Raw genomic sequence first — 17,478 nt, forward strand, 5'->3', positions numbered from 1 at the left:
CCTGGATCAGGAAGGTCCTCTGGCTAAGGGAATGGCAACCCACTCCAGTATTCTTGCCTGGAGAATTCTATGGACAGAGGAGCCTGGCAGGCTACAGCCCATGGGGTTGCAGAGAGTCAGACATGACTGAGCAGCTAACAGTCATAAACTTCAGAAAGAAAAATCAAAAAGAATTGCTATTTATAATGAAATCAAAAGGAATAAAATATCTAGGAATAAATTTAACCAAAGAGGTGAAAGACTTGTATTCTTAAAACTATGAAATGTTTATAAAGGAAACTGAAGATAATACAAATAAATGGAAAGATACTCCATGTTCATGGTGATTTAGTCACTCCGTCCTGTCCAACTCTTTGTGACCTAATGGACTGTAGCCCACCAGGCTCCTCTGTCCATGGGATTTTCCAGGGCAGAATACTGGAGTGGGTTGCCATTTCCTTCTCCAGGGGATCTTCCCCCTCCCAGGGATTGAACCTGGATCTCCTGCATTGCAGGCAGACTCAACCCACTGAGCCACCAGGGATTGTTAAAATGACTATGCTACCCAAAACAGTCTACAGATTTAATGCAATTCCTATCAAAATACTGATGACATTTGTAACAGAACTAGAACAATAAAATTTATATTGAACAACAAAAAACCCTGAACAGCCAAAGCAGTCTTGAGAAAAAAGAACAAAGCTGGAGGATCATGTTGTCTGACTTCAGACTATACTACAAAACTTCAATAATCAAAGCAATGTGGTACTGGCACAGAAACAGACACATAGATCAATGGAACAAAATAGAGAGCCCACGAATAAACCCACACACATATGGACAGTTAGTCTGTGACAAGGGAGGCAAGAATGTATAATGGGGGAAAGACAGGCCCTTCAGTAAACTGGACAGCTACATGTAAAAGAATGAAATTAGAACATTCTTTCACAATGTGTACAAAAATAAATGGATTAAAGACCTAAATATAAGACCTGAAACTATAAACCTCCTAGAAGAAAACATAGGCAGTGGACTCTTTGACATTGGTCTTAGTGATGTTTTTTTGAATCTATCTCCTCATGCAAGGGAAACAAAAGTGGGAAACAAAAAATCAACAAGTGGAACCTAATCAAGCTTAAAAGCTTTTGCACAGGAAAGAAAACCATCAACAAAATAGAAGGCAACCTACTGAATAAATGGGAGAAGATATCTGCAGATGATATGTTTGATAAGGGATTAATATTCAAAATATATAAAGAACTCATACAACTCAATAAAAAAAAAAACCAGATAGCCAAATTTAAAAATGAACAGAGGACCTAAATAAGCATTTTTCCAGAGAAGATGTACAGATGGCCAACAGGCACATTGAAAAGATGTTCAACATCACTAGTCATCAGGGTAATGCAAATCAAAAACACAATGAGATATCATCTCACATTTGTCAGAAAGGCAAGACATAATATGTTGACAAGGATGTGGAGAAGAGAGAACCCTAGCCCACTGTTGGTGGGAATGTAAATTGGTATAGTCACTATAGAAAACAGTAATACAGGTTTCTCAAAAACTAAAAATAGAACTACCATACAAGAAACAAAACACTATTTGAAAAGATATGTGCACCCCAACAGTGCATATATTTAAAGAAAACAGTAACACTATTTGAAAAGATACATGCACCCCAACATTCATAGTAGCATTATTTACAATAGCCAGGATATGGAAGCATCCTAAATGTTCATCAAAAAATGAATGGATAAAGAAGATATGGTATATATATGAAGGAATATTATTCAGTCTTTTAAAAAAAATTGCCATTTGCAACAATATGGATGGACCTGGAGGGTGTTATGCTTAATAAAATAAGACAGAGAAAGACAAATACTGTATGTTTTCACTTATATGAGGAATTTTTAAAATAAATGAATATAACAAAACAGAAATATAATGACAAATACTGATAACAAACTAGTGTTACTCGAGGAGAGGAATGGGTGGGAAGGGCTAAAATAGGTGGAAGGGCTAAACTAGGCTGAGGGGACTAAGAGATAGATACAAACTACTAGGTATAAAATAAATAAGTTACAAGGATGTAATGTATGTTGCTTGAATGTTGCTGTTGTTCAGTGGCTTAATGTAATTTGTTACAATTTGTAACAAATAGCAATTTGTAATTGCTATTAAAATATCTTAAATTGGCACTGTTATATACATCAGGTTTTTTTGTTTTTTCAGTGAGTATTAATATTAGTACTAGAAGGGATTTTTTCATTTCCAAAGCCACAGTCAAAGTGTCAGCCCCAAGGTAATACTATTTTTGAAGCCTCCAGGTGGAATCCTTCTGTGGGTGAATCCCTTCTGCAAGAAAACATCTGCTTGATATACTTGTTTCTGTAAAATGAAGTGGAAAACCAAACTTGTATATTGCCTTGCCTTTGTGTGTATTTCTCTTCTTTCCCCTTCCAGAGCAGTATTCATTATACACCTTAAGTGCTTTGCATAGAATTTCCAAGTTCAGAATGACCCCTGTACTGGGACGTTATCAGGCACAGATGCTACACTGAAGGGCTTTTGGCCATCAGTGGCTTGGTAACTGTGATTCAGCTTGAATCACCCCCTCATGGACCATATGAAAGCAGATTCTTACAGGATTTCAGCCAATTCTCGGGAATCATTTTATTTTCCAACTTACTGGACTAGTTTAGAGGCCTTGGAGTTTCACTGGACTTTTTCCTCATTTCCTTCTTTTGTTGATTTTGGCCCCTTAACCTTCCACCCACTTTATTACTCACTCATTTCTTAGGGACCTGACTATTCTGTAACACTAGAGAAACTATATCTGAAACCATATGGGTTGAGTAAAACACACTTAAGAGGGAGGAAAAAAGCAACAACAAGAAATGTGTTCTCTGAACTTCCTTTGTTTATATGGTCTGTTTATGTGTTGTTAAGGTTGTGTTGTCCAGCTGCCTCCCCATATTTCAAAAATGACCGAAGATATCTGGGAAACATTCTAAGAGGATCACATTGGCATAGTCAATGAAAAGACACCTCAGGGACTTCCCTGGCGGTCTGGTGATTAAGAATTCAGGGGATGTGGGTTTGACCCCTGGTCAGACTAGGATCCCAAATGCCTCACGACTAAAAAACCAAACCAAAACATAAAACAGAAGCAGTAGTGTAACAAATTCAATAATGACTTTAGAAATGATCCACATTAAAAAAAAAAAAAAAAAAAAGATACTTCATTTGCCCCCCACCAGATAACGTGTCTTCTTCTTAGGTTTAGATAGGGCGTCAAGAGTTTCAGATGCGAAATCTTGAGGCTCTTGAGAAGTCCTTTACTTCTAAGGAGACTTTTAGAAAGAAGTCAGTTAAGTGAGTTCTTTTGAGGTTTGTGGATATATATCTGGTTATTTGAATGTTTGTGGTTTATAATTAGGCTGTATGGCATCTAATTGATTAATTTTCTTTTGGTAAAATGAATATTGGTATAAGGTGATGTTAGCAGCCCTTAAAGCCTGGGTTCTCATCTAGTCTGTGCATAATGTGAATTAAAACATAAGCGCACTTGTGTCAAGATTATCCTAGAATGAATGGAACTGTGCACTATTTGTTAGAGCCCCTTGTAAGCCCCCTTCTCCTGAAGGAATTGAAACGCATTAGCAAGATCCCTGTACATGGAACAAACTCCTTACTCTGTGGTTGAGTGGGAAGTTCCTCTCTGCCTTCCATGCTCTACCCACACTATAATGAGTGGTGAATATACAGAGATGCATTTTTTCACATTCAGCTATTTGTGGAATTTGGTCTGCTAAGTAACAAAGAAATGAAAACAAGAAAATAAGAATAAGAAATAAATCATCAGTGTTATCATTTTGGAAGTAAATTATTATATTGAACTTCAGAATATGGCATCGGTGTCATCAGCATTTTCTTCATGTTGCCACCTCAGTGGGGTGAATCTTCGCTCTGCCTGGGCTCTGTGCTTTCCTTATAATTGTTGTTTCACTAGGTCTCCTTAGGAGCAGCACCTGACCGAACTGCTGAGAGAGCTCCTGAGTGAGTTTTCATAACCGGCTTCTCATTCTCCCAGTTGATTAAGGCACTTTTTTTTCTTGAGTGGTTTGCAGTTCCACTTAAGTGGCTGTTTGGGGTCACTGTTGAGTGTTTTGTTTGAATATCACTTTCACGGTGAATGGGAGGCTTCTGCTTTCAGCTCTGTGGGGTGAAGCCCTTGGTGTTAAGCCTTGAAAGGGAAAAATCTTTCTTTGTAGCAATATGCTAAATGAAATTACTCTCTTTGTCACTTTGTCCTTTTATCCTTTCAGTCCGATAACCTCAAATTCTTGTGATTTATTTGCTTTCTTCAGTTAAGCTTAGTTATTTCCTGTGCCCAGGTGCATGCTATTTCCACTGCTGGTCATCATGGTGATGTGGAGCATATTTCTGACCTGGAAGTGTGGTTTCTATAATTTTGAACCACATCAGTATGCCTTCCATCCTCCACTTCCTTTGCATTATTTCCTTTTGGAAGGCTCAGTTTGTCACCATTTAATCTAAGGATGATTCATCTGGGACTGAGAACTCATAATGTTGTAATAACAATACCTTTCTTTGTATAATAATACTCAAAGCACTTACCATCTTAGCCTTTCTCTATTTATGAAGCACTTTCAGTTTAATCCTTCACAATAACCCCGTGGGTTAAGTCAGCAATTTGGTCTGTGTCTAAGATGGTGAAATTGTATCTCAAAGAGGTTGAATAGCTTGCTCAGGGTTGCAGTGCTTCTGAGTTTACTCTGCTTAATGATTTTTACAGCAAATACAGAATAGTTTTGAAGATATTCTGAATGAACAAAAAGGAATTTTCCAAACTGTGTCCCGATTTTTAAAATCTGATTTTACCCTGGTCAGTTGGTAAAGACCAGGGTTAAAAGCCTATTAACCATAAAGTTTAAATTGATGTGTCCAAGTCACGAAAATATTTAGGTCAGTTTCTCTTCTGCTGCTGATGTGATAAAGGTTAAGGAAGGCTGGCTCTTAAATATGTGCAACTTGAACTGGAAATAATTAAGTCATTTTTTTTTTTTTAATTCTCTCTTCCTTCCAGAGAGATGGAAACCTTGATGACTAGTTCCACTCTGCCTCCCCTTTTTGCAGATGAAGATGGCTCCAAGGAGAGTAATGATCTGGCTTCAACTGGGTAAGCAGCTGCTTTGGGACACTGGGCCTCTGCCTAGGCTTCAAAACAGATTCTGATAACGTATAAGGTGCTAAAGAGGTCGTCTTATATCATAAAAATAGAAGGTACATTTGTTATGCTTTGCCAAGAGAATGGGAGCTGTTGTAAACTGCTTTGATATCTGCATTCAGCCATCGTTTGCAGTGCTGGTTCCTGTGAACTGGAACGGCAGTACTGTGGGATCTAGGGAACAGGACTCCTGGCTACATAATCACCATTAAGGAAATACCTGCCACAGGGCTAGCTGCGAAAAGCAAACTCATTTTCTGTCTGAATTGCCACAAATATTAAAATAATTTTTTCCCCAAACATCAGATTTTTTTTAAGATCAGATTTTTAGTTATGGTTCTTTATTCAGGATGCCTAGGAGCTCTAGCTTACTTCTCTTTCTCCCAGCACGCACCACCCCCAACACCCCAACTCCTTTTTTTGGTATTTTTGGGCACATATATGAAGAAATATAGAAAAGGGCTAATAGCAATATTCCCTCTTCCAGTGACAGTCTCTGTTCCACTTGAATGTTTATCTTTTCTACTTAGATATTATTTGCCAAGGAAGAAATGTATTCACTAATAGATTGAAGTGCTAGCTAATCTCTAAGATGAATTATTTTAATATCCTTTATAGCTCTTTAAAAATAGACTACTCTTTATAATTCTGTTTCCTTCCCTGACATTCTTTACTCATTAATATCTGCCATCTGACTCTATTCAGATGAAACTGTTCTCCAAGACTTTGCTAAAAGCTGCCTACTTGCTGAATCCAGTTTGTACAGTAAAAATGTTCTGAGTGTCTGCTGTGTGTGCCAGGCACCATTCTAGCTGCTAAATACTAAGCAGAATAACCAAAACATACAAAAATTACAAAAATTCTAACCCCTATTCTATGGGGAAGTCAGACAATAGAAAGTATAAAGAAGTAAGCTGCATAATACATTGATAAGAACTATGGATTAAAAAATAAAGTCGGGAAGGGGAACAGGAAGGGCTTGGGGTGCTGTTTTAGATAAGATGGGCCAGAAGGGCTTTACAAGTGACTCGAATAAAAACCTGAAGAAAGTAAAGTAACTACCTACATTATGGGCAAAGATTATTCTAGGCAGAAGGAAGTAGTGAGTGGGAAAGCCTTGAGGTAGGAGTGTTTCTTCCTTTCAGAAACAGCTGAGAGGCCAGTATGACTAGAGCAGAGTATACCAGGGGGAGGGTATAGGCTTCTCAAACTTTAATGCACTTATGAATTGCCTAGACATCTTATTAAAATGCAAATGCTGAGTCAGAAAGTCTGAGTTAAAACCAGAGATTCTACATCCTATTAAGTTCCCAGATGATACCAGTGCCACTGGTGTGAGGCCGGTACTTTGAGTAGCAAGGGACTAGATCCTGTAGGTCCCTATGGGTCAGAGTAATCACTTTAACTGTCCCTCTGAGTGAGGTGCAAAAGTGTGAGGAGGTTTTGCACAAAATGATGTGATCTGACATTTTTAAATAGTATCCCTGTGGCTGATATATAGAGAAAAGAGTGAAGGGAGCAGGGACTGAAGCAGGAGACCAGTTTGGGTTCTAAAATAATTCGAGAGATGACTCAAAGGACTTCACTAGTGACAACAGTATTTTTGGCAGAGTAGTAGGGAAAAAAACCTCATTAGAGTGGGTTTCAAGGATTATAGGAATGGGGAGTGGTGAAAAGTATAGAATTCTAGATATATTTTGAAGATAAGCCAAACAGGATTTGCCTGAAAGACCAGATGAGATGTGAGAAAGGAGAAAAAAGCAGTCAAAGACAAGCTCCAAAATTTTGGCTTAAGCAACCTGAAGGGATGGAATAGCCATTACATTAGATGGCACACACTGAGCAAGTGGAGGAGGGAATGTTAGATTGGTTTTGGAGATTTTAAAATTGAAATGCTTATTAGATATCCAAGCAGAGATGTCAGATAGGCAGCTTGACACAGAGCTCTAAAGTTACAGGCTATCTAGATTGAAAAAAGAAACTTGGGAATTGATGAGCATATTACAGCTGACACTTAAGGCCGTGAAACTGGTTGAGATCATCAGATGAATGAGCACTGTGTAGGGAGAAAAGAGAAGAGACCTGACACTTGAACTTGGGGATATTCCAGCATTTACAAGTCAAGGAGAAGAGGAAGAGTCAGCAAAGAAGACTCAAGGGGGTACCTAAAAAGGTATTAGAAAAACCAGGGATGTGCAGGGTCCTGGGAAGCAGGTAAAAAATGTACTTCAAGGAAAAGGAAGAGATGAACTGTGTCAAATACTTCTGGAAGATCAGGTAAGATGAGATCTGAGAAATGACAATGGATTTAGCATGGAGGTCATTGGTGATCTTGACAAGAGTTGTAAACATTTATCTCCTTTGGGTTGGGTTTAAGATAGAATGAAGGGAGACAAATTAAAGTCAATAACTATAAACAGTTCTTCCCAATACAAACAACTAAAAGTCAGTAAGTGCCCCTCATCCTCTCATCCATGGTTTCACTTTCCATGGGTTCTGTTACCTGCCACGATCAGCCATAGTTGGAAAATACTAAATGGAAAATTTTAGAAATAAACAGTTCATAAGTTTTAAAGTGCCCACTATTCTGAATAGTATGATAAAATCTCACTGTCCCACCTGCCTGGGACGTGAATCATCACTTTGTCTGGTGTATCCCACCTGTTAAGTCACTTGGTGGTTGCCTCTCTTATCAGATTGATTATCACAGTATCTCAGTGCTTGTGTTCAAGTAACATTTATTTTACTTAATAATGGCTCCAAAGAGCAAAAGTAGTGGTGCCGTCAATTCAGATATGCCAAAGAGAAGCCGTAACGTGCTTTCTTTAAGTGAAAAGGTGAGAGTTCTTGACTTAATAAGGAAAGAAAAAAAAAAAATAATATGCTGAGGTTACAGAGATCTGTGTTAAGAATGAATCTTCTGTGAAATTGTGAAGAAGGAAAAAGAAATTTGTGCCATTTTTGCTATCAAGTATCAAACTGCAAGAGTTGTGGCCACAGTGCATGATAAGTGCTTAGTTAAGAAAGGCATTGAATTTGTGGGTGGAAGACATGAACAGAAAACAGGGTTCAGTATTATCTGCTCATCTACTGGGGATCTTGGAACGTATCACCCCTGGGTCGGGAGGCTTCTGTATAAACAGTTCCATAAAGGAAGGAGAAAAATGAAGTGGAATCAAGAAAGTTTTTTTTTCCCAGATAAGACTAATAATACTGTATTTGTTTGCTGATTAGGCTGATCAATTAGAGGAAAGAATTGGTGATGCCAGAGAGGGCAGAATTGCTGAAAACCTGGTTTTGAGTAGGCCAGTGGGTATGGGATCCAGGGCACAAATGGAAGGGTTGTTGGCTTTAGCTAAGAGCTTGGACAGTTCATTCATTGGAACTAAAGAGCCTTTTTTTTTTTTTCCCCCAGTCTGTATTCAATTTGTCATCTCTAAGCATTTGACACTTTTGACCACTACCTCTGATTCCTGTTCATTTCAGTCAAAGCATTCACAGGATGGGTACTTGTTCCCAAACCTAGTTTTCATATTTTACTAAAATAAGAATGTGCAAGAGTTAGTAACTTAAAATCTGATGGCACAGTTAAAATGAAGAATGACAGTGAAAGAAAAAGACATCGTACGATATCCAAAATGATTTAAATATTTGGAAAACAAAGCTGCCAAGATCAAACTGAATTTCTGATGGCAGCTCTTTTTCAGAGAACATGATTAGCATTGAGTTAATAATTTCTCTTATTTACCATTTTTCAAAGAACCTCAAAAATGTAGGATCCTCCTAGTTTAAATCTTCTATTTTCTCTGGAAAGGATCAGAAAAGTAAAATTTCTTCCCTCTCAAGGAGAGTCTGTATCTGCTTTCATTCATCTCTCAGCCCACTGTAATCTGGTTTTTATTCACATAACTCCACTAAAACTGGACTCCCTTCAAGTACAGGAGTACAGTTGAACTCCTTCAGATCTTCAAATTTAGCTGATATTTTTTAGCCTATCTTATGTGACATCTGCAACTTTTTGCTTGTGTAAAACCCCTTCTCAAAAGTCTTCTCACCTTGGCCTCTGTAACAGTTTTCTCTCGTCTCTTAGATCTCTTCATACCTTCCTTAGTCTTTCTCAGCTCGTGTAACACTTGATCTTAAAATATTGTTCCAACAGGGTTCTATCGTGGCTTTTCTTCCTACTATCTTTCTGGAGAAACACCTAACATTTCCCAATATTTCCATGAACTGATGCCTCCTGAAACGTCTCCTGCCTTTTCTTCACTTCCGTTCTCTCAGGACATGTGTCCAATTGTCTACAGGACAGCTCCACTTAATTATGCCAGGAATTACGTTTCAAGCTTATCATTTTCTGATCTGTCTTAACTTATCCGTCTTAATGTGTCTTACACACGTGTGTACACACACACTCTCCAGTTGTTACCTTGGTTAGTAGTACATTATCACCCAATCTAGAAACCTCAGAATTACCTTTGACTCTTCTTTTTCCCGCACTATTTATATTCATTCTATCATTTTGCCTCTTAATTATCCCTTAGCTTTTTCTCCCCTGTTCTCCCGCTTGCCGTGGTCTCTCACTTAGTCTTTCGCAGTAGCCTCCTGAAAAATTTCCCTTTCTCCTATTATACCCTGTTCTTTCTACCTGTAATAATATTGTTTACCTAGGGCTTTTCTGGTAATTCAAATGGTAAAGCATTCGCCTGCAATGCAGGGACCCAGGTTAGATTCCTGGGTTAGAAAGATCCCTTGGAGAAGGAAATGGCTACCCATTCCAGTATTCTTGCCTGGAGGATTCCATGGACAGAGGAGCCTGGTGGGCTATAGTCAACATTTACATGTTTACAATCCATTGTTTACCTAATGAATGCCTATTCATCTTTTAAGTCCTCCTCTGTAAAATCTTTCTTAACATTCTCTCCATGTATATAAAAGTCCTCATCCCCTCTACTGTACCTTGTGGCACATTTTATAGACCTCTGTTTCACTACTTGTATTGTAAGTATTTTCTGTAACCCTATAAAATATACATTCTTCCAGAATAATGACTGAATATCGCTCTCTTATACATCTTCCTCCACCTTCCCCACTACCTGCCCCAAACCCCAAACTCCCTAGCACATGGTGTTACCTTTATTTCCATTCCTTTATCTAAATGTTTAGTTAGGGTGTAACTCCATCTGAGATCCAACCATCATCTGTACCTTGAATCCACTTTTCAGAAAGATGAGGTTTGCTGACTCATCTGGAACAGAATGGTAGGAACAGAAAGTGTGTATCTCTGACTTATTAATGTTTATACCTGAATTTCTGAACTTGATAATATTGTTCTTAGATGATCTCATTGTCAACAAACACTATAATCCTACAGAAGGAATAGTCTGTGGAATGTACTGTAAGAGAAATTTCTTGTGCCCTTAAAGAACTGTCTCTTTTGTGATAGGGGGGCAAACTGCCTCCACAACTCCCATTCCTATTCTTTTCCATTAATAGTATTTTCCTTTTATCACATTGGAGGTACATGAAAAGTATCACATAAAAGTCAGCTGCATGCTCAGAGCTAAAATGTAAAGTCTCCATTGAGGAGAGAAGTAATCTGCGGGAGAAAGATTATAGTTGTTTTTAGTAGGAGACTTCTTCTTGGAACTGAGCTAGTCTAATCAAACACTGAAACCTTTTAAAAAGTGTTCTATAATTGCTATGGAGATATGGTTTATTTACATTTATACAGAATGAGGTGGGGAATTAATTCAAGGGCTGACATGTGATTTTCCTGGCAGTGAAATGTGTCTTGAACCTTGATAAGTAGGAGGTTTTGATGCTGCTGATACTAAACTTCTCCACTCTGACGATCATTCTGCAGGTTAACCCACCCAGAGGCTCCATATAGTAGTGGAGCCACATCATCCACCAATAATCCAGAATTTGTAGAGGATCTCTCCCAAGGTCAGCTGCTTCAGAATGAATCTTCAAATACAGCAGAAGGCAATGAACAGAGGCATGAAGATGAGGTGAGCTGAAGTATCTCCTCTTGTTACTGGTCTCTGAGGCTTCGTAAAGAAGCAGTCAGCAAGGGAGTTGATTGAGGTGTTCATCCTCTGGCCTTCCATTCTGAAGAATATTCTGTTTTATATTTCTTCTTTTACATAGAACCATATTAATGTTTTTAATGATATAGAGACAAGTAGACTCTTCTTTATCCCCTGCCAAGAAAATTTATACCTCATCAGATTAGATGCTCAAATACTGCATGAGTTGAATGATTAAATTAAATAAGTAATTAATGAGGAGTCTACATGCACTTACTCAAGACCACATACTGCTCACCTGCAGCATATATGCCCAAAGGGTCCACACGATTTGCCAGGTCATTCTCCCTCCCATAGAAGGCTGCTGCTGCTGCTGCTGCTGCTAAGTCACTTCAGTCATGTCCGACTCTGTGTGACCCCATAGATGGCAGCCCACCAGGCTCCCCCGTCCCTGGGATTCTCCAGGCAAGAACACTGGAGTGGGTTGCCATTTCCTTCTCCATTGCCTGAAAATGAAAAGTGAAAGTGAAGTCGCTCAGTTGTGTCTGACTCTTCGCAACCCCATGGACTGTAGCCTACCAGGCTCCTCCGTCCATGGGATTTTCCAGGCAAGAGTACTGGAGTGGGTTGCCATTGCCTTCTCCGCCCATAGAAGGCATCTTTTTCTAATTCACACAAGGGCAGTCGTGCCCTTGTTGGACTCCGAGTGTTCCTCACAAATGACTGATTACATTTTCTGTGTTTTAAGGTACTTTTTTTTTAAGCCATAGAAGAGTACCACCATTGATTTTTGTCTTTATTCTCATTTTGAAAAAGCTGATTCTTTCTACATTGGCATTCTTAAAGATTATGATGATGTGCTTGCTTCGGCAGCACATATACTAAGATTATGATGAATGCTTGTGTGTGTTGTATACTCAGTCACTTAGTCATGTCCAACTCTTTGCAGCCCCATGGACTGCAGCACCCCATACTCCTCTGTCCATGGGATTTTTCAAGCAAGAATACTGGAGTGGGTTGCCATTTCCTACCCCAGGGAATTTTCCTGACCCATGGATTGAACCTGGGTCTCTTGTATCTCCTACAGGTTGGCAGGCAGATTCACCTGAGAAGCCTCATGATGAATGCTTAAAGCTTCTTAAACATCTTAAATCCTTAGTAGCTTTAATGTTAAATGTTACTAGGGTTACAAAACAGAAACAACAACAACAAAAACTGTTACCAAATATATCATTTGCCCAGTGCTAAGTTATTATACCATTGTATATATATTTAAAGGAGTACGGTATGGTAATTGATATTTAGATATTTTCATCTCATTTTGATTATCTTTCTCTCCTCTGAAATAAAAATGCTTATATCCATAAACCTTTATTAACTGATAGGCTATATGTATTTGTAAAATTATGAAGCAAAAGTACCTTGTATCTTGTTTAAAAGGACAAAGAAAAAAGCTGTGGTAAACATTAGTGGTACTTAAACTTTGTGGGGGGGAGGTGGGGAGCAGTGGTTTCATCTTTTAATAACATATAAAACCTCTGATTTATAAAATAAACATCTTAAGAAATAAATCAAGCCAAATAACTAGTCTTCATTCTGGATATATTATAGTTGCTAAATTTTTCTAAGTCTTATATATTAATTTTAAATTCTATAGTGCTACCTGCTATGGGAAATAAACTGATCTTTGAATGATATCAGTGAGAAAGACCCTGATAATGATTTTAATCCCAGTGTTACAGCTTGTCTCTTCTTTTGTTGTCAAAAGTGCACATGACAGCATCTTGTTCTGATCTGCTATAGCAGTGTCGGCGGCCCTGGCACAGTGCTGTGTTTGTGCTGCCTCTCTCATCTAGAATATTCCCCTGGCAGGAGTCAGGCTTTGTTAAGTGCATATGAAGGCCAGAGTTTATTTATGTGATTGTGGTAGGGGTACCTTACCCTTTTGTTTTGTTTTTTTAATATTCACTTTTTTTTTTTTGGCTGTGCTGGGTCTTCACTGCTATGCTCAGGCTTTTCTCTAGTTGGCAGAGAGCAGGGGCTACTCTCTAGTTGCAGCTCATGGGCTTTTCATTGCAGTGGCTTCTCTTGTTGCAAGCACAGGCTCGGGGTACACAGGCTTCAGTAGTTGCAGCACATGGTCTCAGTAGTTGCAGCTCATAAATTCCAGAACACAGGCTCAGTAGCTGTGGCACATGGGCTGATCTTCCCAGACCAGAGATCAAACTGGTGTCCCCTGCGTTGCAAGGCGAATTCTTAACTACTGAGTCACCAGGAAAACCCCGGTACTCCTTATTCTTATCTGTTGGGATTAGTGCTAAAATGGCCCCTTAGTGAAACAGTGTGTAGCATGGTACATAAAAAGGTCTGCAGGTGAACCATCTGGAGTCCCTTCCTACAGACTGCATTGCAGTCTTTTGTTCCTATAACAGATCTGGAGAGCTTTGACTATGCGGGGCCTTAATGGTGAGAAAATGCACTTCTTAATCCTGTTTTGTTTGTCAGTGTTCATTGTTGCTTTACTGGGAAAATTTTTGTTGTTGTAATTTGATTTGGAGTTTTAATTTTGACTTGTTTTGCAGCAAAGAAGTAAACGAGGAGGTTGGTCCAAAGGAAGAAAGAGAAAGAAACCTCTTCGAGACAGCAATGCACCCAAATCCCCTCTTACAGGATATGTTCGGTTCATGAACGAGCGTCGAGAGCAGCTTCGAGCAAAGAGACCAGAAGTCCCATTTCCAGAAATTACAAGGATGTTAGGCAATGAATGGAGTAAACTTCCTCCGGAGGAAAAACAGGTAATTGTTCCTATTCCTGATCCTTTGCTTGGTTTTGATTCTGTCTCAAAAATAATTTTTGTCAGAAAAGCAAAGAGAATGGACTCTTGATGCTTCACTTTTGTCATGATACCTAGGAGACCAGAATAGCAGGGTCCTTCCTAGTCCTTTTATTTAGCACAGTAGTTTTTATGCTCTTCCACGGTCTGCTGTAGGCATGTGAGCAATCTCAACCAAAGCAGCTCCACTTTTATTTGCTTTATACGCTGAGTTCATGTAAGACTTATGTAAAAAATAGTTCAATATTAAGAAATCTATCAATATGATTTATCCTGCTGAATTAAATGAAAAGTCATGAGTTAAATGAGAATTTTGATAAAATTCTGCTGTTCACATAAGAATTTTAAGAAAAAGATTTAACTGTTTTAATAAACTTTTTAAACTGGAGTCCTGGTAAATTTATCCTACCATGGAAAATAAAGCAAGAACTATTTGAATTCTCTTCCCTCCAAGACAGAAATTAACCCTATTGCCAAACTGAAACAAATCCATTAGAGAGATTTGAGAGGAAGGGAGAAGGCAATGGCACCTCACTCCAGTACTCTTGCCTGGAAAATCCCATGGACAGAGGAGCCTGGTAGGCTGCAGTCCATGGGGTTGCGAAGAGTCGGACACGACTGAGCGACTTCACTTTCACTTTTCATCTTCATGCATTGGAGAAGGAAATGGCAACCCACTCCAGTGTTCTTGCCTGGAGAGTCCCAGGGATGGGGGAGCCTGGTGGGCTGCCGTCTATGGGGTTGCACAGAGTCGGACACGACTGAAGCAACTTAGCAGCAAGGACAAGATAGCCACAAACTGACTGAAATGCCACAAAAGTAATGTGATGGTAATGATGTTGAAGTGGTTTGGGGTTAAAAGTTCCCAGCATTCTCAGCATCTGAAGTATATCTGTAATTCTTTTTATGTCCTACACTCCTTAAAAAGGATTCCAAACAAATTAAACCAAATTGAAAAACACTCTTGGGAATTAACTGAATTCAAAAAAATTTCAAAGAGATCAGATTGAGTTGCAACTTGAAGCTCTGTGTTTGTGGTAGCAAGCTAATAGAAAACAGTGTACATCATCCATTGTTTCAGCTCTAATGTATAAAGGGCTAGACAGAGATCATGAGCTATACATAGTAATTACTCTTTTCTCTTTTTTAATTTTTTTATTTCAGAATTAATACATGCTCATTGTTTAAAGTTTTTCAGATAATGGAGTGATAACTAGTTAGGGCAAGTATTTGTTCTCAAATTTTTATTTGAAAATATTGATTTGAAAATACTCTCCTGGGCAAGATTGGGCATGTACTCTTTCTTTCTCTCTGTCTCTCACAATCACACACACAAACACACACAATTTTCTGAATTTTTTCATATAAGTTACATACATCATGGCCCCTTACCCTTAAATATTTCAGTGTGAATTTCCTTAGACACATTCTCTCACTTAACCACAGTTAGCAACCTCATAATTTTATATGAACACAATACTTCTATCTAACTTACCGTCTATATTCCAGTTCTGTCAGTTGACCTAACGTCATTCCTCTGTAACATTTCCCCCTCCAGTTCAGATTCCAGCCCAGGGGTCAGGTTCTGTGTTTAGCAGTCAAATCTCTAGATTCCTTTAATCCAGGATATTTCCACACCTTTCTTTGTCTCTTATGACATTGAAAAGAATACCATCTCTCTCTCTTCCTCCCCCTCCTTTTGTTTACTCTTAACAGAACATTCCTCATTTTATATTTGTCTGATGTTTCCTCATGATTAGATTGAGGTCATGCATTCTTGGTCAGAAAACTGCATAGATGGTGTTGGCCCTTCTCACAGTATCGCATATGCAGGCACACAATGTCATTTATTTCTTGTTGGTAATGTTAATTTTGCTCACTCAGTAAAGTTTTTCACTTTCTCTTATAATTAAGAAGCAGTCTGTGCAGAGACATTTTAAGAACATGCAAATAGTCTGTTCCATTTCAGAATTTTCCCTAGATTTAGCAGTCATTAATAACTTCTCCTTGATCTAATCTTTACCATGATGATTGCAAAATGATGATTTTCCAACTCTAGCACTCACTTCATATGTGCTGGTTGACCCTTGGCATTCTAAGCAAGAGCCCTCTTCCTCTCTCCATTTATGTATTTGTTTATTTGTTTACTATTGGTATAGGCATATGAATCTCTCTTTTTCCCAATGGTTTATAAATTATTACTAAGTAAATTTGATACTTAAATTGCCCCAGATTTGGCCAGGGTGTCCTCTATATCTGGCTTTTGTGTGGGACAAGGCCATTAACATAATTTCTGACTCTAGTTTGTGTTCATTTAGAAGCAGTATTTTTCTACTCTATTTCTTAAACCTAATTGATGAATGAAAAGTACAAGGCATTAAACAAAATTATCCTAGTAGATCAATGAACTTTGTTTAAATAATTAATAGCACAAGGCATATAGATACAGGCTCTCTCATAGTAGTCCATTTTAGGTCCATAGGATGAGGTCATTCTTTTTTATGTTCTTTGTGTCTCCTCTCTCCTGGCTCTTAAAAGGCGAATTGATGTATGAGATCATCCCCTCAGAATGGGTTGGGGATAAAGAAACAGAGTAATATTCCATCCTCTCCCCTGGGAAGATTTAAGTGTGCCTATGTGGTGTGTTGAGGACTCTAGTGGCCATGTATACTTCTATCTATAGGATTAGAGGAAGAGCCATAATCTTCTTGTGAATTTTTTATGAGAATGACCTCAATAGAACTTGTCTTCAGTGAGTTAAAAAAGGCAATAGTCTAAAAAGTCAAAATTGCCTTTTTCTTTTATAATTGAGAGAGATTTTTTTCACATGATTTTTTTTTTTTTTGTAATGCTCAAAAGTTTATTCCACTTTTACTTTTCTTTCCATGTTCTAATTATCTTTTGTTTTCTTCAAAGAGTTCTTTGGTATTGTACCTCAGTAAGATCTATTTCTTGAAAATAATTCCACATTTCTTTCCTAGCGCTACCTTGATGAGGCAGACAGAGATAAGGAGCGTTACATGAAGGAACTGGAGCAGTATCAGAAGACTGAGGCCTACAAGGTTTTCAGCAGGAAAACCCAGGATCGTCAGAAAGGCAAATCTCATAGGCAAGGTATCAGAACCAGAATCAAATATATTTGTAGTTTGTTTTGCATGATGGAGTGTCATAAAGCCTACTATTAGAGCAATAAAGATAAAAGATATGTTTCTATCATTTCTCTATTATACTAGATTCACTTAAAGCATCATTTTCAACATTTATTAAAATCACACTACTCTTGTTTAGAAATTTCAGTTGGGTTTCCATATCCAGGATCAACAGTTTGACTTGTACTCCAAGACCCCTTTTAGTTGCCTGTGCTGCTGCTTCTATTTCCACTG

At 38.3% G+C, this 17,478-nt stretch overlaps 1 protein-coding gene across 3 annotated transcripts in view; it reads left to right on the forward strand.

The window, feature by feature from the left end:
• HMG20A (high mobility group 20A) overlaps positions 1-17,478 on the forward strand; it is a 65,912-nt gene that overhangs the window by 33,505 nt on the left and 14,929 nt on the right. For all 3 annotated transcript variants that reach the window (XM_061158948.1, XM_061158949.1, XM_061158947.1), the window contains exons 2-5: positions 5,093-5,185; positions 11,097-11,244; positions 13,845-14,057; positions 17,077-17,209. In XM_061158948.1, the coding sequence (XP_061014931.1) occupies positions 5,097-5,185; positions 11,097-11,244; positions 13,845-14,057; positions 17,077-17,209 (583 nt within the window). In that variant the 5' untranslated portion in view covers positions 5,093-5,096. The remainder of the gene's footprint in view (positions 1-5,092; positions 5,186-11,096; positions 11,245-13,844; positions 14,058-17,076; positions 17,210-17,478) is intronic.

This window comes from Dama dama, chromosome 13 (assembly GCF_033118175.1).
Source record: "Dama dama isolate Ldn47 chromosome 13, ASM3311817v1, whole genome shotgun sequence".
Classification (NCBI taxonomy): domain Eukaryota; kingdom Metazoa; phylum Chordata; class Mammalia; order Artiodactyla; family Cervidae; genus Dama; species Dama dama.